At 42.6% G+C, this 22,915-nt stretch overlaps 2 protein-coding genes across 14 annotated transcripts in view; one reads left to right on the forward strand and one right to left on the reverse strand.

The window, feature by feature from the left end:
* Positions 1 to 16,127, forward strand: part of asxl1 (ASXL transcriptional regulator 1) — a 50,251-nt gene extending 34,124 nt beyond the window's left edge. Inside the window, exons 8-12 of the mRNA XM_061686616.1 lie at positions 4,224 to 4,390; positions 6,622 to 6,718; positions 11,319 to 11,424; positions 11,586 to 12,537; positions 13,245 to 16,127. Of these exons, the coding sequence (XP_061542600.1) occupies positions 4,224 to 4,390; positions 6,622 to 6,718; positions 11,319 to 11,424; positions 11,586 to 12,537; positions 13,245 to 15,713 (3,791 nt within the window). The 3' untranslated portion in view covers positions 15,714 to 16,127. The remainder of the gene's footprint in view (positions 1 to 4,223; positions 4,391 to 6,621; positions 6,719 to 11,318; positions 11,425 to 11,585; positions 12,538 to 13,244) is intronic.
* Positions 16,128 to 20,647: 4,520 nt separating this feature from the next.
* Positions 20,648 to 22,915, reverse strand: part of myt1a (myelin transcription factor 1a) — a 34,936-nt gene continuing 32,668 nt past the window's right edge. For 10 of the 13 annotated variants that reach the window (XM_061686702.1, XM_061686677.1, XM_061686628.1 and 7 more), the window contains one exon: positions 20,648 to 22,444. In XM_061686702.1, coding sequence (XP_061542686.1) covers positions 22,301 to 22,444 — 144 coding nt within the window. In that variant the 3' untranslated portion in view covers positions 20,648 to 22,300. The remainder of the gene's footprint in view (positions 22,445 to 22,915) is intronic. The other 3 variants (XM_061686635.1, XM_061686655.1, XM_061686710.1) reach the window with 1 other exon arrangement.

The following is a 22,915-nucleotide window of genomic DNA, read 5'->3' on the forward strand; positions in this document are numbered from 1 at the left end:
CACCAGGCGCTGGCCTTCGAGCCCCACCTTCAGGCCTGGCTCCAGAGCAGGGTCCCGGTGACCCGCGTCCGGGCAAGGGAAACCTAAATCCATGAATATTTTTCATCATAGGGGTCTTTTAGCCGTTCTTTGTCTGGTGCCTCACCGAGGACCTGTTTGCCATGGGTGACTCTACCAGGGTCGTGAAGCCCCAGACAACTTAGCTCCTAGGATCATTGGGACACACAAACCCCTCCACCACGATAAGGTGACGGCTTCCAGGAGGGGTAACAGTCAAAAGTAATAATAAAAGTATTTAAATCAAAGGAAAAGAACATCGTCTTCATTCAGCACAGTTTACTTGTTCAAAGGGAGTAGGAAGTAAAAAAAAAAGGTAACTAGTCCTTATCCTATGTATATAAATCTTGACTCATGTCATGTTAATACTCATGTTAATATTATTTACTGTTAATTATCCCAAAAGCAAAGAAAACCAAACAAAAACAAAGCCCTCTATCATTTAACCCTTGTACTCCTACATACACATTTACACACATTGATGAAATTGTTGGTACCCCTTTATTAATGGAAAAACCCACAGTGGTCACAGAAATAACTTTAATCTGAAAAAAGTAACAATAAATACACATTTTAGGAAAAATTAACCAACGAGAATCAGACATTGCATTTGAATTGTGGTTCAATGGAATTATTTTTAAAAACAAACTTATGAAACAGGCCTGGACAAAAATGATGGTACCCCTAGAAAAGATAGGGATGTGTTTAAACAAGGTGTGTCCTCTAATTGGCATCACAGGTGTCTTCAAACTTGTAATCAGTCAGTCACCCTATTTAAAGGGTGACAAGTGATCACTGTGCTCTTTGGTAAAATGGTGTGTACCACACTAATCATGGACCAGAGGAAGCAAAGGAGAGCGTTGTCTCAGGTGATTCGAAAATAAAATGCAGACAAGCACGTTAAAAGTAAAGGCTATAAGACCATCTCCAGTAAGCTTGATGTTCCTGTGACTACAGTTGCACATATTATTCAGAAATTTAAGATCCTCAGGACTGTAGCTAACCTCCCTGGATGTGGCTACTGGAGGAAAATTGATGACAAATTTAAGAGACGGTAGTATGAATGGTAAGAAAATAGCCCAGAACAACTTCCAAAGAAATTATAGGTGAACTCCAAGGTCAAGGTACATCTGTGTCAGATTGCACCATCAGTCGTTGTTTGAGCCAAAGTGGACTTTATGGGAGATGACCAAGGAGGACACTGTTGAAAATAAAAAAAGCCAGACTGGAATTTGCCAAACTGCATGTTGACAACACACGAAGCTTCTGGGGGAGTGTCCTATGGACAGATGAGACAAAACTGGAATGTCTTGGCAAGGCACATGAGCTCCAAATTCACAGAAGCAAAAATTAAAGCGTACCAAGAAAAGAACACTGTTCCTACTGTAAAACCTGTTATGTTCTGTGGCTGCCTTGCTGCATGTGGGACAGGGTGTCTTGAGTCTGTGCAGGATACAATAAAATCTCGAGATCAAGGTATTCTAGAGAGAAATGTGCTGCCCAGTGTCAGAAAGCCTGGTCTCAGTCGCACGTCATGGGTCTTGCAACAGAATAATGACCCAAAACCCACGGCTAAAAACACCCAAGAATGGCTCAGAGCAAAATAGTGTAAAATTCTGAAGTGGCCTTCTATGAGCCCCGATCTAAATCTTATTAAACATCTGTGGAAGGAGCTGAAACATGCCGTATGGAGAACACACACTTCAAACCTGAGACAACTCGACCTGTTTGCTCATGAAGAATACGCCAAAATCCCTACTGAGAGGTGCAAAAGTCTCATTGAAAGTTTAAAAAAAAATCGTTTAAAAAATATTAAGTTAAGGGTACCATTTTTGTCGTGGCCTGTTTCACGAGTTCTTTTTTAAAAATATAATTGTTGAACCACAATTCAAAAGCAATGTGGGATTTTCATTGGTTAATTTCCATTTATTTTTTAATTACTTTTGTGAAATTAAAATTATTTCTGTGACCGCCATGGCTTTTTCTTTCATTAACAGACGGTACCAACAATTTTGTCCACGTGCGTATACATATATTTTCGTTACACTCAAACTAACACATCCAGAGGTTCTGACATTTCTGGAGTTTCTCATGTTTATACCTGTTGCATATATATTTTTAGTTCTATATTTCTAAACTTCTTTTCGCACACATTGATTCACAGCTTTTCAATCGTTTCATTGTTATTCCATAGATAAACTCCTCTAACCGAGACTCACCTTTGTTTGTTTTTGTCTTGGATTTTTTAAAAACACTTGTATCCCTCAAGCCATAACTTTTTCTGATTTCAAACAACTTCTGAGTACTGTGGTAAAGTAGGTTATTGTGTACTCTGTACATTATGCTGTTTTGAATTAAACTAGGTCATAGAATGTGAGTGTTTATTTTGATTAATCCAAATCAAATCTGAGGCCATGGTCCTCAATTAGAAAAGGGTGGAGTGCCCTCTCCAGGTCATTTGGGTTGACGAACATTTTGGCTTAGTGCTTGATGTGTCTCGTGGCAAAAACTATAAAATTTTGTTTAAATTCGGCGATAATTAGGCAAACCAGTTGTTTTTTCTCCCCCATGTATATAATTCATTTTCCACAGTACTCAGAAGCTGCTCGAGGTTTCTTCCAGAGCAGTATAGAGTCGTCATCAGCGAATAAGACACTCGAATAGTTTTGAGACACAGCATGTATTTGATATACATTGTGAATAGTTTATGGCCTATCACAGACCCTTGGGAAACCCCATGAGTGGTCTTCAACTTGTTTGATTCTGCATTGTTAAACGGCACGTACCGATATGTCATACAGGTAACTGTACATCCGTTTATTATATGCCGTATAGCTCTACTTTTTAATCTATTATGATCTTTAGTATCAAAAGCTAGGTGGATACAAATCCCAACAGTAAATTATCTACACTATATTGCCAAAAGCATTCTGGCAGCTGCCGTGACTCACATGAATTTAAGTGACATCCCATTCCTAATCCATAGGGTTTAATATGAAGTCGGTCCACCTTTTTCAGCTAAAACAGCTTCAACTCTTCTTGGAAGGTTGTCCACAAGATAGAGTGTTTGAGAATTTGTAACCATTCTTCCAGAAGCGCATTTGTGAGGTCACAAACTGACGGAGCGGGGTCAGCCGATGCTGAGGCGCATAGTATGAAGAAGTCGCCAACTTTCTGCTGAGTCAGTCGCTACAGACAGCTAAACTTCATGTGGCCTTCATATTGGCTCAAGAACGGTGCGCAGAGAGCTTCGTGGAATTGGTATCCATGGCCGAGGAGCTGCATCCAAACCATACAGCCGTACATCACCAAATCCAATGCAAAGCGTTGGATAACGTGGTGTAAAGCACACCGCCACTGGACTGTAGAGCAATGGAGACTCGTTCTCACGAGTGACAAGTCACGCTTCTACATCTGGCAATCTGATGGACGAGTATGGGTTTGTCAGTTACCTGAAGAACATGACTTGTCGAACTGCATTGTGTCAAGTTTGGTGGAGGGGGGATTATGGTGTGGGGTTGTTTTGCAGTAGCTGGGTTGGCCTCTTAGTTCCAGTGAAAGGAACTGTGAATGCTTCAGCATACCAAGAAATTTTGGACAATGCCATGCTCCCAACTTGTTGAACAGTTTGGAGATGGCCTCTTCCTTTTCCAACATAACTGTGCACAACGCAAGGTCCATAAAGGCATGGATAACAGAGTCTGGTGTGGATGAACTTAACTAGCCTGACCTCAACCTGATAGAACACTTTTGGGATGATTTAGAGCGGCGACTCAGAGCCAGGCCTTCTCGTCCCACATTAGTGTGTGACCTGACATTCGCTTCTGGAAGAATGGCCGAAAGTTACCATAAACACACTCCTCAACCTTGTGGGCAGCCTTCCCAGAAGAGTTGACGCTGCTCTAGCTGCAAAGGGTAGACAGACTTCATTTTGAACCCTACGGGTTAGGAATGGGATGTCACTTAAGTTTGTGAGTCAAGTCAGGTGAGCAAATATATAGTGTATGTTTGACGGTATTAAACATTAAAGTGGGGAAACTATAATAAGAATTTGAGAAGGGGGGGAATTATTTTTCATAGCACCGTATAATAATCACAATTGTTTGCTAGTAGCAGTTTTTGTTAGCATTCTTAAGAATGAGTTTTTGCTGTTTTGGCATTTTTAGGACCGATGAAGAGGAGTCGAGGAGGGGTGGATGTGGACTTTGAAACGCCAGGCTCCATTCTTGTCAACACCAACATCAGAGCTCTCATTAATGTGAGAACCTTTACAGCATTCCCAGCCCAGTCCCAGCAGCAGCTACTACAGCTTCTCCCAGAAGTGGACCGCCAGGTAGCCTACTATTCTTTCCTTCCCTATATATTAATGCAAAACTAGGGATAAGGCTTCGAACAATTATGTTGACCAATGAATTGCCCGCCACTGCTTAAAAGTGACTTTCTATGCAATCCCTTTATACGTTAGTCAACACCAAATAAAAATTAGTTATGCCCAACCTTAGTCAGGTCTGTTTCCTGTTAAGCAAGGGCTAAAAAGAAAAGAATAAAAGACCTGTGATAAGGGGTGCACGGTATAATCAGTAGGAGGTATACATTTGGATGATGGTATAAATTTGGACTGAATCCCGACCAACCGCGATAAAGCTTATTGATGTCATCGATTCTGCCTCAGTATAAAAATGGCTTCTCCACGTCTGTTCACGGAGCTCCCAGGCAGTGCTGTTTTTTTGTTTGTTTTTGTAAATACCAGCTGTTGGTAATAGATCAGTGCCTCCATATACATTACTTCCTGCTTTACCAACTACTCAGAAAGGAATATGGGAATGCTCGTTTTTGCTGTACCAGTCAGCACAGTACAAGCTGTAGCTAGATAGCTAGCGGCTAACACACTGTAACACTGTCCTGAACCTTTGTGTTGAACCGCCCCGCTGCCGCGACTGTGTGCAACTGTGCATCTTGAAAGGGAGTGTGCACCAGTGAAATAGAGGGGAGTTCCTGAGCGCCTCCATAGCAGGTAAATCTAGCGGTGCTGAAAGAAATGGTAAATGGACTGCACTTATAGCGCTTTATCTTCAATATCACAGTGCCCAAAGTACTTTACAAAGCCCCACATTCTCACACACATTCATACACTAATGGGCAACTGCTGCCATGCAAAAGGTGCTCCAAGGCCCACTGGGAGCAAATTAGGGTTCAGTGTCTTGCCCAAGGACGCTTCGACATGCTTACAGTCTGAGACGGGATTTGAACCAGCTACCCTTTGATCACTGGACGACCCGCTCTACCTACTGAGTCACAGCCACCCTAGAAGAACAGGAACTTTGTATATTTAGCAGAAATGGTCATGACTCGTTCCATATGGACCACAATGTCATTGAGGATTCTAGTTTAATTCATATTTTATGGTTGTGACACAAATGCAGATTTGTTTGCTAATACTAATACTGCCGCTTTGGTAATGCGAAGCCAGCTTTCTCAAATTTGGGTTTTAAAATGGAGAGAGTTTTTAAATTGGATCGGCAAATTGGCGCAGTAGTCAAATCCATCTTTTGTACTAGGCAGCTGGGAAAGGTTAAAACCCATTCTTGAGAGCACTTAACAGTAATCCATGCCTTTTATTTTGTAGTTGGGCTGCAACGAATCCTCGAATGTTTCGAGTACTTAGAATACAAAAAATGCTTGAAATTTTCTCTGCTTCGAGGATTTGCTAACTTATTCACTGCCAGACCTCCTAGTTTGATTGAGTTTGATAGTGTATTTGTAATTATGTGTTCACGCTTTTAAAAGGGTGTGTGGAGCGTGAGTAGTGTGATGTAAGCACAAAGAAAAGTTGATTTAAAAAAAAAAAAAAGAAAAACAATTGGTTGTTTATTTTTAAGGTGAAATGGTTTACTTGTATATTCATAATTGGTCTTTAACCAATCAAAAATATAATTTATCTGAATACTCGATTGTTCAATGAAATTTTTAGTAGGATACTAGAATACTAAAATACTCAATACCTGCAGCATTATATTGGAGTCAGCCTCCTTCCACTGGCTTCCTGTGCATTTTAGAATACATTTTAAGATATATTCGTTTTTAAATGTCTAAATGGTCTTTCTCCGTCTTACCTCGCTGAGCTACTCCTTCCCTACAGCCCTGCCTCAGGGCAGGTGATGACCGGCTTCTTGAGGTACCAAGGTCTAAGCTGAAACTCAGCAGGGATGGGGCATTTTCTGTTGCTGTGGTCTGATCTCCATATGTACATTGGAGAGGCCCCCTCGCTGTCATTTTTAAAATCCGTCTTAAAACCCATTTTTTTCTTTGTGTTTAACTCTGCTCAAGACTCACCACCTGTTTCAGTGTTTTGTTTTTCTTAAATTATTAATTTTGATTACCTGTGGACAGACAGCACTTTGTTTTCAGATGTGGTTGTATTTAATACTGCCGGTCCTCCATATTAACATTTGAATTAAACAGCTGCCAATGGCAGTGAATCGGTTAGTGCTTTATAAAGTAGAGTTGTTTCCTCACTTGTTTATATTTTCTGATATTTCTACATTTTGTCTGATTTCTTTAAAGATTGGACCAGATGGAATGGCCAGATTGAGTAATTCAGCCCTCAACAATGAGTTCTTTACACATGCCTCCCAAAGCTGGAAAGAGAGGTTAGCTGAGGGTAAGTGTTCCCTCCTGAAAGAAAAAGAAATGTTCTGTTTATGGGAATGAATGAAACTTTACCAAAATGTAAAATAGTCCTCTACTTTTTCTCTTTTTGTGTATCACTATATTTGAGTCACTGATGGTGTGGTGTTACACTCGCCTGACTTTGATGCGAGTGGTTTTCATTTCCCACTCAGTGACGGTGTGAATATGAATGGTAGTCTATATGTGCCCTGCGACTGACTGGCGACCAGTCCAGGGTGTAGGGTGAAGCCATTTTTAAAATGGCTTCAATCAGGTGATATTAACTCAAACATAGTCAGCAACAGTAGGTACGAGAAAAATTGACCTATTATTAACCAATGGGTTACCTAAATTTTAACCTTAAACATAATATACTACAATTGATAAAATAAATAAAAATGAGAAAATCCTGAAAAATACCCTCAATAAAACCAATACAAAACAAAAATACACAGTGCAACCTCGATAAAACGGCCCCCGATATAACTGATAACGGATAAAACCGACTGTCGTGACTGAACAATTTGTCCAAAGATCATTTCCATTTGACACTTAAAAGGGACATATTTTGACAAACCCACCTTTTTTAGTATTTAGGATTTAATCTTGTCTCTATGGTCTCTTCTGTAAAGATATAAAATATGAATTAAAATCATCCACGCATTCCTGAGTTGCGGGCCTTTTTCTGCCGAGAGGCCTGAAATCAGGTCAATTAAAATCTCCCAAGATTATCTACGTCACCAGCGAAGATCTCCGCCTTCCTTTTCCGCTCCCGAACCAGCGCTATCAACATGACTAACACGTGCTCTCACAAGTGGGTCTTTTTCTACACGGAGGCAACCAATCTGAGGAAAGGGTGCAGTCTTAGCCAAATATGGACAAAGCAGATATCAAACCGTAGCTGTCAGAGGGGCCTTTTCTGGACACTCGTATGACATAACCAGCGTTTTTTCGTTGTTGTTTATTTTAAAAATGAAATTGACTTTTTATTTATTTATTTTTTTACTAAGTCCATGTTTGAGAGTCACTCCATGGAGGTCTAAATAGCCTAATTATGGGTCCTTTAAAATGCCATTGACAAAATCTGTTAGTTCCAGAATTGGCCGCTGTTGTTTACTGGTGCTGTGGCGCAATGCAGGCAGAGAATAATGGGACTGACGTATTTCCGGGTCACAGATATAGAATAATATTAGATCCCCCCCATGCCTATGTGGTGGCCATGTTGAATGTGGGGCATTGACGTGGCGGCCATGTGACGATGGCTATATCTAATGACTATTGTACATAGAGCAGAGATAGAGCGGCATGGCTGCAGTCTTTGGAGTCTGGAACATGCTATTTTTGGTACAGTAACATCCATCCATTTTCTGAGCCGCTTCTCCTCACTAGGGTCGCGGGGGTGCTGGAGCCTATCCCAGCTGTCATCGGGCAGGAGGCGGGGTACACCCTGAACTGGTTGCCAGCCAATCGCAGGACACATACATACAAACAAACAACCATTCGCACTCACATTCACACCTACGGGCAATTTAGAGTCTCCAATTCATGCATGTTTTTGGGATGTGGGAGGAAACCGGAGTGCCCGGAGAAAACCCACGCAGGCACGGGGAGAACATCCAAACTCCACACAGGCGGGACCGGGGATTGAACCCGGGTCCTCAGAACTGTGAGGCTGACGCTCTAACCAGTCGCCGCCGATACAGTAACAGTTTTTTTTTTTTTTTTTTTTTTTTTTTTTTTTTTTTTTTTTTGTCAAGCCGTTTGCCTTTGGCAACAGATTTGGAAATACGAAGCACACTAATTCCTCACGGCTCATGAAAGCAACTTACCTATGATGAGTACTGTACGTCAACAATGTCACCATGACCAAGCACACTAGTGTGGTAAGTTTGGATAAAAATGTAAACTTTCAAACATTTCCAAGCTTTTTGTATATTTATTTACAATAATTTTGGAGTGAACTGGGTGTTTTAGGCACAAAAAAAACATCTTGTACCATACAGTAATTTGGGCACATATGGCCTTAAAAAAAAAAGTGCTTCAATGTCATGGACAATCAGATATAGCGGCCCCCCCCCCATTAGTCCGTTCTGTAGAGGTTCCACTGTATATTTAAATTGCAACACAACAGTTTATTTAAAATAGAAGCATATTTTACAGTTCAATAGAGTAAATAGAAAATACCTTACATCACGAAAAAGAACCTCAATAAATACACTTATACATATACATACAAATATACTTTTACAGTGCAAAATACTGTCAGTATATGGTGGGAACAGCATTTGGTTCCTCCACAGTGCAGCAATACAGGTTTGAACTTCATTAGGCATCTAGAGTATAGTTTTATCGACAGTGTCATGGCGGATAGCAATAATGTAGTGAGGGTCTAGGTGCTTTTACTTAGGGGTGTTCCAATCCGGAAATCTCTGATCTCAGCAAAAAAAACAAGTATTAGATTAGATTGGACTGGATCTAAAATCAGATTGTATCACTCTTATATTAGCAGTCCATTCCAACAATTACGTATAAAACAGTCTAGAGCAGTGTTTCTCAAACCTTTTACACCAAGCAAGCATCCATCCATCCATCCATCCATCCATTTTCTACCGGGTCGGGTCGCGGGGGCAGTAGCTTTAGCAGGGACGCCCAGACTTCCGTCTCCCCAGCCACTTCATCCAGCTCTTCCGGGGGGATCCCGAGGCGTTCCCAAGCCAGCTGAAGGACGTAGTCTCTCCAGCGTCTCCTGGGTCGTCCCCGGGGTCTCCTCCCGGTGGGACATGCCCAGAACACCTCACCAGGGAGGCGTTAGGGAGGCATCCGAATCAGATGCCCCAGCCACCTCATCTGGCTCCTCCCGGATGACCGAGCTTCTCACCCTATTTCTAAGGGAGGGCCCGGACACCCTGCGGCGGAAACTCCTTTCGGCCGCTTGTATCCGGGATCTTGTTCTTTCAGTCACGACCCACAGCTCGTGAGGGTAGGAACGTAGATCCGCATCACTGCAGACGCTGCGCCGATTCGCCTGTCGATCTCCCGTTCCATTCTTCCCTCACTCGTGGGCAAGACCCCAAGATACTTGAACTCCTCCACTTGGGGCAGGATCTCATCCCCGACCTGGAGATGGCACGCCACCCTTTTCCAACTGAGGACCATGGTCTCAGATTTGGAGGTGCTGATTCTCATCCCAGCCGCTTCACACTCTGCTGCGAACTGCTCCAGTGAGCCGCTTCACACTCTGCTTCCTCATGGGAAGACGTGTCGGTGGAATTGAGAAGGTCTTCAAAGTATTCTCCCCATCGACTCACAACGTCCCGAGTCGAGGTCAGCAGTGCCCCATCTCCACTATACACAGTGTTGGTGGTGCACTGCTTTCCTCTCCTGAGACGCCAAGCACCACTTCAAAAATTACTACGCTCTCCAAGTACCTCCACCATGACATTAAAATACAACAGTGTTGTCGGCCGAAATGTTCATCAAAAATGAGGCAGAGGTTTTATTTAATATTTTTGTAAGCCACTGTATCAGTTTGAACATTAACACTGCGCTTAATGGAGGAAAATGAAAACCTGTCCTTGAATAAGGATTCAATTAAATATTACACATTAAAGTTTAAAACAAAACGTACTCAAGTGTTTGAAAAGAAACCTTTCATGAAGATTAAATGTGAATGTATTGCACTTGAATACAAGTGAACTGTCCTTCTCAAATGTAATGTAGTGGGTGGATTTAAAAGAAAAAAAAATTAAGGTGGGTTGAACATTTAATTCAGTGATTATTTCGCATACCATCAGAGGGAGCCCACGTACCACTGGTGGCACTCACACTGGTCTAGAGCAGTGGTTCTCAAAAGTTGTGCAGGGGTGTCAAACTATTTTTTGTTGTGGGGTACGTCACAGTTATAGTTTCCCTTAGAGGACTCTTATGACTACGAAAAACATATAAATATAGTCACTTCACGATATTATTTCATATACACAATTGCCCTGGCAGTTCATTGTTACATATTTTTTAATTGAATTTTAAATCGGACGTCAAGGAAAATTTTGGCACACAAATGTTTGGTATACAACTATTGTTCACTTTGTTAAAGGGTTTGGTAGAAGAAAATGCTTCTAATGTTCAAAGTGAAGAAAAATTGTATGAAAAGAACAAACCTATTAAGCAAGAAACAGACTAGACACAGTAATTGCTTTAGTACGCCACATAAAGTGTGTTGGGCCGGATCTGGCTGCTGGGCCTTGAGTTTGACACTTGTGCAAAATTGGAATATTTAAGTGTTTCATTCATGTACCACGAGAGCACAAGGTTGCAGTGGCTTCGTTTGGGGGTGGGGGGGGAGAAATCCAGTATAATACATTTTAGTCCACTTGTTTTAACTTTTTCGTAAGTACATTTGCATTTAATCATTTTAAAATGTTTGTTTTTAAACATGTATTTAGGTACAATACATTTTGGATTTAATTGGATATAATGAATTGAATCACTACAGTCTTTTGTTGTTTTCTATATTAAAGCACAGTGTTAATGTTCAAACGATGCACTTTTTAGGAATAAAAGCTCTCTTAAACATTCATGTTCTATCTGTTTAGGGGAGTTCACTCATGAGATGCAGGTGCGATTCCGGCAGGAAATGGAGAAGGAGAAGAAGGTAGAGGCATGGAAGGAAAAGTTTTTTGAGGAGTACCATGGACAGAAGTAAGAACCAGATCAGTCCTGATAGAATTTACTTTGACTGTTTGCATTCGTTTTAATTTTCTACTTTTCTTGTATAACCCACATCAATCATGGTGGCCTTGCCACAGTGGGAATGTTTAATACTGTACTTTCATACTAAAACACTGGCTGTATACCTGCAGGTCTGGCCTGACGAGAGAGGAATCCCTTAAGCTCACAATGGGTGATTCGAGTGAAGTCACAACAAGTGTCTTGGACAGTGACAGCGTCTCTGTGGTGTCAGCCGGTGCCCCCAAGAGACGCAGTGTGGGTCGGCGGAGAAGAGATGGTAGGATGAGGAGACGTACCCGAGCTGATCTGCGTCGCAGGGCCCGTCGGACCCTATGCAAAACCAGCTCTCCAGTCCTGCATTCTGCAGAAGCTGCTGAGGACGTTGCCTCTCTGGAAACCTCCACAGTTTCTATTGGTTCGCCCATGTCAGAAAGTACAGTTATTCAAGGGGAGGTGGTGCTACAGGCTGAATGTGACGAGGAGCTCCCACCAGATGACGTCTCCATTGAGCCAAAGACTGCCACCCCTGAACCAGTCCTACTACCAGACCCCACTCCAACTCCTATTCCCAGTCCAGCATCCACCAGTGATGACAAAGAACCAAACATTTCAGGCTGTCTGCTCCCCGAAGAGGTTGCACCTGTATTAGCTTGCGCCTCATCCCCTTCGTCCTCCTCTTCTTCCTCTGACTCGTCACCTTCATCCTCACCTTCCTCAGCTTCTGATCAACAGGGAGTGTTTACCACTGGCTTGGACTCTTCTTCCTCCTCTTCTGTGTCATCTGGTGCCGCAGTCACTACAGATCAACTGGATGACACTGCATCCGTCATCACCTCTGTCACAGGTGGAACAGCCACCAGCAGCCGTGAGAGCAGCCCCTCAGATAGCCCAGCAGGGACCCCTGCACCCAGCATTCAGCACAAGGAACAGAAGAGAAGGCCCGATGAGACCCGGGCCTTCTCCAGCTTCCCCGAAAAGAGGCCACGGTTGAATGACCAGCAGTCCTTTCGTACCACAATTGACAGGGTCCATTCAGAGAAACCGCAGCCGACAACGGAGGAACCCAAGGTGCCTCCAATCCGGGTAAGGGACTGCTCCAAAGCCATTAAAACTCGTAAAAATATGTGCAAATACACTTACAGTGCCCTCCAAACGTATTGGAACAGCAAGGTCGATTACTTTGTTTTTGTTGTATACAGAAGACATTTGGGTTTCAGATCAAAAGATGAATATGAGACAAAAGTTCAGACTTCCATCTTTTATTTCATGATATTTAGATCTAGATGCACTGAACAACTCACAACAGAGCACCTTTTGTTTGAAACCACACACTTTTCATGTGAGCAAAAGTATTGGAAGATGTGACTGATGGGTGTTTCTAGTTGCTCAGGTGTTGCCTTTTAGATTGATTGCTTAAACATTAGATAATGCTTGTTTTTGGCTTTCGGTTTCACCTCTGAAAACTGCGTTTGCTGGTAAGCAAACATGAAGACTATAGAGCTGTCTATGGGAGAAAAGCAAACCATTTTGAAGCTTAAAGAGAAGAGGGAAAATCGATCATCGCTATTGCACAAACATTGGGCATAGCCAATACAACAATTTGGAATGTTCTGAAAAATAAAACTACTGGTGTACTGAGCAACAGACAGGGTATCAACAGCAGTTGACAACAGAAACATTGTGAGAGCTGTGAAGGAACACCCAAAGACAACAGTCAGTGACATCATTTGCCGTTCCAATATTTTTGGAACACACTGTACATACTTATTTTGATTGTTTCTCTGCCACAGATTCAACTGTCCAGAATCAAACCTCCCTGGATCAAAGGGCACCCCACCTACCAGATCTGCCCCCGCATCGTGCCCCCTGGAGAGGCCTCGCGGCGGTCGGGGACGGGGGGTGCGCGGACGCTTGCCGACATCAAAGCCCGTGCGCAGCAAGCCCGTGCCCAGCGCGAAGCCGCTGCTGCTGTTGCAGCCTCTGCCGAAGGGCCAGGGCCGACCAGGGTCCGGCTGCGGCCTGCTGCTGGGTTACCGGATAGCAACAGTGGACAGAGAGCGCAAGAACATCCAGGACCTATTGAGCCAGGAGGAGGAAGTGGAAGAAGGGGAGGTGGTGGGACACAGGAGCAAGGAAAGACTTCAGCAACAAATTCGTCTGGAACACAATTACAGCATCCCAGTATAGACGGCCAAACTCTGTCTTCACCATCCCCACCTGCTACCTCAACTTCTGTGTTCTCAGAGCACTCGCAGACACCAAGCCCTCCTCAAAAAGGCATGGGAAGGCTTCCTGTCGCATCATCCAACGTCCACACCCCTTCTGACAGACCCATGGGCCAGGCAACTGACCTTCCCTGTCGAGAGACTAACACAATCTCAAATTATGTAACCTCCCCGCTTGATAGACAAAACAAGATTGCAGTGTCTGCTACATCCCCTCCCGAGAGGCTCGACCCTGCAAGGGAAAAAAGGCCACTCGCTCCAACCTCCATCCCCGATTCTCTTCCCAGGTTTGGGGCTCAGGGTGCGGTTGTTCAGAAGCTGGTCAGATCCGTGACGCCTATAGAGGTTGAACACAAGAAAGAGCGATGCCTAGGTGGTGTCATTCAACACATTTCCCGTCATCATGACTCACAGAACGCTGAATCGGCTACCACCGTGCAACAAGCAGAAGCATCATCTCCCACCGTGGACTCCTCCAGCAGAGATGATGAGGGTGGGACACACAGTGATTCCACAGAAACGGCTTCAGACTGTGAGAACGAGAGCCAGGTAGATGAGCAGCAGTCTGAACAAGATTGGTGTTCCCAGATGAGAACCCAGAGAAAGATGCAGGAAGCCATTTGTAGCCCTCCTCAGAACCGCCAGCCAGTTATCCAAACCCACGAGTCCAGTTGCCACAGTCAAACGGTCATTCAGCCTTGCTTTCCCAATGGTATCGCTCATCCTCAACAGACCCAGCCCCTTTCTCAAGATTGCCACTCTCAGAGCAATGTTGTTGTCAAAGTTGAATCTGTGGATGATTGGCGAAGCACCACACAGTCATCTGCTGAAGAAGAGTATAATGGACGTATTAAGCCCTCTTCTTATCCTTCAAGTATTTCTGGAACGTCAAAGAAACTGTCCACTTCGACCAGACCAGTGTCCAGTGTGGAAGCCAACAATCCTTTAGTAACACAGCTTCTACAGGGTAGCCTTCCCTTGGATAAAGTTCTACTCCCACACTCTGTCGACAGGCTAGAAATCAGCCGACCCGCAGGACCCCAGCGACGACCCGCCAACGTGGCTGATGCGTCAGCCCAGTTACCCAACTCTCAAGGAACTGTAGCCTTGCAATCCAAGTCCCAGAAAAGCTACCCTGTGTCATGTTTAATGGAGACCCCAACTACATCACAGTGTCAGTCTCAACAGGCTCCTGGAGCTGTCCCTGTCATCACTTCTCCGGCGTTCCCCACATCCTCCTCCAGTTGCATCTCGAGCAGCTCTAACCATAGCCTACAGACATCAATTATCAAAGAGTCACCTGTCCATCAGCCGTCACAAGGGGCTATTCCAGACAGGAGTCAGTCTGCTCACAGGACCATATTGAATGGGCCATCTCCACCTCATGCAGACCCTTGTCCGACAGAAGTTGTGCCTAGTCTTAAGATCAACTGGCGATCCCCGCAGTCTCAGATCCCACTCCCCAACCAACAAGAGCCAACCCCTGTTCCCAATGTGAAGACTGAAGTTGGTTCAAAGCCTTCTTGTCAGGCAGTTGCTAAAGCGTCCGTTGTTGTTACCAAGAAAGAGCCTATAAGCTCTATGGATGGTTACCCCAGTGGAGGGGCAATGGAGGGACTCCTCAATATGGAGATGAATTTGTCTCGGATGGCTAAAAAAGAGTTCAGCAAAGCTCCATACTCCTCCAGTTATCACTCGTCCCCCTCCTCTCTCCCCTTCCAGCTCTATGGAAAAATTTCCAAGCAGGGTGAGAGTCTCGGAGGCGTCAGCTACACAGCCAATGTATCCGTGATGGACAATAGCAGCTTTTCTCGAAACATGGCGGATGGCGTACTCCAGCTGCGACCTCGTATGGCCACCAGCCAGGCCACGCTCAGCATCCAGACCTTCACTGACAGTACAGCAGAGGAGGTGTCACTCAAGTGCTCCTGTCGCCTCAAAGCCATGATTATGTGCCAAGGCTGCGGGGCCTTCTGCCATGATGATTGCATTGGGCCCTCCAAGCTCTGTGTCTCTTGTCTGGTGGTGAGATAATATGTTGAAGCACTGCAGTTACCGTGGCAGTCTCTTGGATAGGATCAAGTCCACACAGGAGTGGTCAGACAGGCAAGATTTGCCTTGTATATTATTACTGGGTTGTTTGTTTTTGTTGCACATTTTCAGATTTTCTTTTTAGCTGTAATTATATATTATTGATATTCTTTTTATTGACTATTAATATTATTGTTTTGAGGCATGGTTATTTGCTAACGTTTTGGTTATCATGCCTCAAAAACATTTACCTCATCTTGTTCCACCAGTCATTATTAGGTGGCCATTGTTTTTTTTTCATGTTGTCTCTGCGCAAAGAAGTATTTTTTTAACCATTAAAGAAGTAAAGAACAGCATTTTGTCTGTCATTTAAATTTGTCTATTCCTCAGCTTTAATTGTAGTGATATAAAATAGTGCAGATTAAGGCTGACACAAAAACAGTACGCCCAATGAATCAGTCACAAACGTGAATAAAAAAAAAAACCATCATAATAATACAAACTACGACTCTCAGTACTGCGTACTGCGCAAAGTTCTGTAACTTATCAAAAATACGATGGGGAAAAGTAGGCACGTACGGAAACTAACCCTCCCGTAGGCCTACGCACATTTTGGAGACGGGGAAATGTAGCGACTCATAAGGTGGCGAATATAAGCCATGCCTCTCTCACGTCCACTTTCAATATCAAACGTTATGGATTACATTTTTGCACTTCGTGTATGACTTGTCTTTTTATTTATTTATTTTTTAATAATGCTACACCTCATTGGGGATAAATAAAGTCGACTGATCGATCGCTTGAGATGTATTTGATGCTAAATTGGCGCCTGGCAATGGGGCGCAATTATTTTTTATTGGCATTATTTAAGTGGGATAATTTTTTCCCCCCTACAGTCCTCCCTGTTGAACTCATTGCGTACACTGCAGCAGCCGTGACGTCCTGCCAATCGCAGTTTCTTTTTATTTGTTGGGGCGCTTCCAAAGCCACCTTCCTCGCCGAAAAGCATGTCTAACTTCTGTCTCCGAGAATTTTGTTTTTCTGAATTTTTTTGTTACATTGCCATGAATTCACCCTTGAAAATACATTAGCGAGACTCATTTGTACTCATGAGCTAATTTTGTTTGTTTGATTTTGTTGCGGGATCAACAAGCCTACTTTGTGTGACTTGCCAATGAAAATTCCCTACAGGTATGCGTATCACAATAATTCTCAACAGGTGTGCGTAATATGCATCTTGATTCCAAATTTGCTATTCGCAACTGGAATAAACGAAGCACACATTAAACCACATTTTATTTGTTCACGTTCTATTTTAATTGAAATATGAACAGTACTTTTTGGGTTCTGTCTCTCAGCCACGTCGCTGTCTCGATTTGCACGATAAGCCTGTCGCACACAATGCGGTCGAGCCTAATTGGACCTGACCACCGCATTAAAAATTAGTTGCCGACACGACCTCACACATTGAGCGATTGGAGATACGGACGCCCTGAATAGCAAGCCTGTGTTGGCGTTTGATGCTGTGTAGACTACATTGTACTTAATTACATTTCTTAAACCATAAAAATATAGAATAATAGTTAGGGAAGAGACGGGGTTGCTAAAGATAGTGGACTTGGGTGGGAATAAAAGCGATTGTAGATATCCTAACTTAAGAAAGCAAATTGCTGACAGGTGTGCCTGTGTGCGTTCAACTTTTGTGCATACACACTCTTTGACAAGTGAGGCCACTGACCGTGAGGCTGAACAATGATAACAAGCTGACTCACTGGCCACTGTTCCACCCCAGTCCTGTAGGTGGCGGTAATTTGCATTACAAAGGTGCCAACTGCTAAAAGCCTCCTACTTCCCACTGTAGTCCACAACTAGCGATTACCTCAACTCACTATTTGAAGAAATCCTCAAAGGAAAAAATTCTGTGTGGGGACAGTGTTGGGAAATGCTGCTCTACCCTTGACCATTTCACCAAGAAATTAAGTGTGTGCAGGTTATCAGAACCTGAAGCAAACCTGCATCCAGCAAAAGTCAGTGCAGCTCTGCTTTAGGGCTGTCGCTATCAAATATTTTTAGAATCGATTATTCCATTGATTAATCGCATTTAAGTTTATTGCAAAATCATTTTCTTCCGATTGTTTATTAACTGGTTATAAACCAAATAACTTTGAACAAAACCGAATAAACAATTAAGCAATATGACTCCAGAGGGAGTGATGTTGCACTCACCAACCTTTTGAGAAGAGCGCCTTCTTGGGTATTCATTAATGCGAAGGGATACTAGTTTGACACACACTTTTGAGGCTTTTTCAGGTTCAACTACATGTTATTCATACTACAGCTGCAAATAAACATTTTAGTAATACAGTTAACTCCCCATAAATGATTCAGTTACTGGTTTGGTCAGTAACATCTGTCAGAAAGTAGGCAAAAATGTTCATTGTTTCCAAAGTAAAAGCAGATGTTTGAAGTTTTTCGTGTTATATATTATTCTTACAACTCAATTCCAATGAAGTTGGGACGTTGTGTTACACATAAATAAAGACAGACAGTCCATCAGAAAATGGATGGACACTACAAGAACAAGATATTTAATGTTCAAACTGATAAACTTTGTTTTTAGCAAATAATCATTAACTTAGAATTGTATGGCTGCAACATGTTCCAAAAAAGCTGGGACAGGTGGCAAAAAAGACTGAGAAAGTTGAGGAATACTCAATAAACATGTTTGGAACATCCCACAGGTGAGCAGGCTAATTGGGAACAGGTGGGTGCCATGATTGGGTATAAAAGGAGCTTCCCTGAATTGCTCAGTCATTCACAAGCAAAGATGGGTTGAGATTCACCTCTTTGTGAAGAAGTGCGTGAGAAAATAGTCAAACAGTTTAAGGACAATGTTCCTCAATGTACAATTGCAAGGAATTTAGGGATTTCATCATCTACGGTCCATAATATCATCAAAAGGTTCAGAGAATCTGCGCGGCAAGGCCGAAAACCAGCATTGAATTCCGTGACCTTCGATCCCTCAGGCTGCACTGCATCAAAAACCGACATCAATGTGTAAAGGATATCGCCACATGGGCTCAGGAACACTTCAGAAAACTAATGTCAGTAAATGCAGTTCGGCGCTACATCCGTACGCGCAACTTGAAACTACTATGCAAAGCAAAAGGCATTTATCAACAACACCCAGAAACACTGGGCCCGAGCTCATCTAAGATGGACTGATGAAAAGTGTCCTGTGGTCTGACGAGTCCACATTTCACATTGTTTTTGGAAATTGTGGACGTCGTGCCCTCTTAGCCAAAGAGGAAAAGAACCATCCGGACTGTTATGGACGCAAAGTTCAAAAGCCAGCATCTGTGATGGTATGGGGCTGTGTTAGTGCCAATGGCATGGGTAAGTTACACATATGTGACGGCACCATTAATGCTGAAAGGTACATACAGGTTTTGGAGAAACATATGCTGCCATCCAAGCAACGTCTTTTTCATGGACACCCCTGCTTATTTCAGCAAGACGATGCTAAACCACATTCTGCACGTGTTACAACAGCGTGGCTTCGTAGTAAAAGAGTGCGGGTACTAGATTGGCCTGCCTGCAATACCAGACCTGTCTCCCATTGAAAATGTGTGGCGCATTATGAAGCGTAAAATACAACACAGACTGTTTTACAGTTAAAGCTGTACATCAAGCAAGAATGGGAAAGAATTCCACCTACAAACTTCAACAATTAGTTTCCTCAGTACCCAAACGTTTATTGAATGTTAAAAGAAAAGGTGATGCACACAGTGGTAAACATGACCCTATCCCAGCTTTTTTGGAACGTGTTGCAGCCACAAAATTCTAAGTTAATCATAATTTGCTAAAAACAATAAAGTTGATCAGTTTGAACATTCAATATCTAGTCTTTGTAGTGTATTCAATTAAATATAGGTTGAACGTGATTTGCAAATCATTGTATTCTGTTTTTATTTCTTTAACACAACATCCCAACTTCATTGGAATTGGGGTTGTATTTTGGTTCAACACAAAGGTAACACTGGGTAATTTTATTTTTGGGGGGGAGGTTTAAACTGATTTAGGACAATCTTGCAGTGCTGAGTCCATGAATTTCCAATTCAGGTTTTTATTTATAATAAGTTTATTCATCAAATGTTACAAACTTCAATTGCCGTAAATTAAATACTAGACATTGATACAATTATGTACCAGTAAATTGAATGTTTCGTTGTCATCGTTCGAACTTCAGGGCCTGAATGTCCTTTTATTTGAACCACTATAGTGAAAATAACTGCAAACAAACAAACGTGCCCATAGTTCAAAAGTTTGACCTGATTGGCCAGAACCAATGTAATATTTGGATTCAGCACATCAAAATTGTCCTAAATCAGCCACAGACAATACATATGTTTTGGCGAGTGTAATCAGTCTGTTTTCATTGAGTACTCCAGAAAACAGATAATCTTTACTGTTGAGAGGCTAAAATTCTAAGGATTTGGACAATTTGTAGTTAAACAAGGTCTCTATAAACGATTAATCGATGATCATAGTTGTCGATTAATCAGACGATCGCCCCTTTTTGTCAATTTATTGATTAATTGTGACAGCCCTTCTCTGCTTACCTTTTGGCTTTGACATGACATCAGGGGTGTCACACCCAAGGGGGGTGTGGTTGTTCCGACACGATGTGTTTCAGTGTAGTCTAGTCTAGTCTGCTGGAAAGCGGGCTCTAAATCTTTGCCCGGCATAGTCGGACATGCAATGGGCGGCGAAACTCAGCGAGGGTCACAGAGGTCCTTACTGGCCCTGATCCTCCACCACTGAATGTCACACATGATGGATGGGCAGAGACCCAACTATTTGTATGCAAGCAATTGAAAGGTTAATTTTCCATATGTCACCAGCAAAAGATGTCCAGTTTGAGAGACACCGTGCAAAATGTTGGTCAACGTTTATTTGAAGAACTAGCAAAGAGAATCCACACAGTCATCGTCACACAAAACTAAATATTCACGATCACTTTGTTTCACACATCACTTTGTTCATCAACATATCTGTGCACTTCAGTATTCTCAGTGAATTGCAAAGTACTCCAACACGTATTAGTTGTCAAAATCATAAAAACAAGCACCAATAAATAAATCGATAAATAAGTCATTAGTAAATTATTTCAAAACTTTCATATACAAAATGTTTGCATTTACTGTAAAAAGATTGCAGTATTTTAAATAAATAACTTTAGAAAATAATTCATAGTTGATATCTTAAAATATTTCCTTTGTTCATCAGTGCAGAGGAAAGTGTTTTCCTTCTCATGTTTAGTCTTCTGGTTTCAAATCTCAAGTAACACAAAAATAAATAGTGAATAAATAGTTAAAGACCCTGTAATGTGAATTCAGGAAATGTGTTTCTAATTCAGACATTTGTTTGAAAATAACTGTTGAAAACGTGCAAAGACTGAGAACTGTGTAGTACTCAATTGTGGAGATAAAGCGTTAAGTAAACTGTTTTTCAACATTTGTTTTCCTGATTTTTTGTTGTTGTTTTTTTGGGTGTGGCTAAAACGGAGCCCAGTGACACACTTGGGCATCCAGCATGAGTAACCCCCACTATATACCCCCACTATATAACAACTGAGGGCCTATGCTATCCGGTGCAATTGCGAATTACTTGGCCCATTTCGACCACTACAGCGTGCAGTTAGCGAGATAGCCAAACTGTTAACGTTCCCTTAAGTGGCTGTTATGTGGACCTCCACACCCACACAACACCAAGCGAGGCCGTAACTTATTGGATGAGCCTGCATCCGGAAGCCTGTTAGCACACGAGCTAGCTGGTGGCTAGTTCCTCTCGTTGCGGCGTGGAAACGCCCTGCGACGACTCAATGAGCTATATTCCAGCCACCGCAGGATTTAATATATTTCGCGGCTCAAACATGTAGGGGATGCGACGGCATAAGAAAGATGCTAGACACATGAAAGTATTTGATTGGGAGTTGAGCAGGTGTTGTTGCAGGGCATTCAGTGGACACGCCCATAACATCTGAGAAAAGTTCTCTATTTTTCATAATTTTGAAGTCTAATTTAATATGCAAAATTTTTGTATTCATTCAAATTTGGCAGGCTAGTTGACACTGTGGTGTGTCAAATTTATAAGACACTTATTTTCACTTTACAGGGACTTTAGTAAATAGTAGACAAACATGATAATACGCGCAGCATGAATAAATATTCCATAATGAACCCAACATTTGCAAATGACAAATAGTTACACAGCCATAGTACCAATGAATATAGAAAAGACTAGTCCAGCAGGTGGAACGTCACTATGATTTTACAGAATACTACTAACATTATAGAGTGGACAGGATATGTTCTGCTACACACCTCACTGTCATCACCGTAGCAGTTTGACTGCAGTGTGCCATCATCCTCTCGTGTGTTCCCACTCTCATTGTCCTAAAGCAACATGCAAACAGGAAAACTATACACAACAAAGAAATATACAAAGAACAGATGGCGATGTTTCAAATGAGAAGGTTCCTTTACTAACACTATCTCTGGGGGACGTCTGGATCTTCCTTGGATCTCTCACACCTCTATTCCCTTGACCGCCTGGTTAATAGATTCAAGCAGAGCCCGGTTCTCAGGGTTCTGGTAGCAGTCCTTATTGGTGAACATGTGAGTGAGGGTCTCCACGTAGCTGTCAAGGTTTTGCTCCGATAACTGCTCCTGCTGAACGCAGACAGTGGAAAATTATTATTATTTTTTCTCCAAATCCTTAAATTTCATCCGTCCAATTTTGTACACCACTTGTGCTCATTAGGGTCGTGGGTGAGCTGGAGCCTATCCCAGATGACTGGGGTTCTAGGCGGGGTACACACCGAAGGAGTCGCCAGCCAGTCGCAGGGAACGTACAGGCAAACCAATCAATGGATGACCTGAAGGTGGCTGTGCCCGCCAGATGCCCTCGACAGATTTGGTTGCACTTTTGTAAGGAAGATTGAATATCTGAACGGGCACCACCAAGTTACTGGAAGGCAGGAGAACCACGTGATTTTAGCCAAGGCAGACAACGATACTCATGGAAAAAGTATTTGCCTGGGCTTTGTCTTACATTCCAAAAACATGCATGTTAGATTCATTCAAGACACGAAGTTGTACAAGGTGAGTGTGAATGCTTTGTCTACATGTGCCTTGCGATTA

This window comes from Phycodurus eques, chromosome 1 (genome assembly GCF_024500275.1).
Source record: "Phycodurus eques isolate BA_2022a chromosome 1, UOR_Pequ_1.1, whole genome shotgun sequence".
In the NCBI taxonomy this organism is placed as follows: Eukaryota; Metazoa; Chordata; class Actinopteri; order Syngnathiformes; family Syngnathidae; genus Phycodurus; species Phycodurus eques.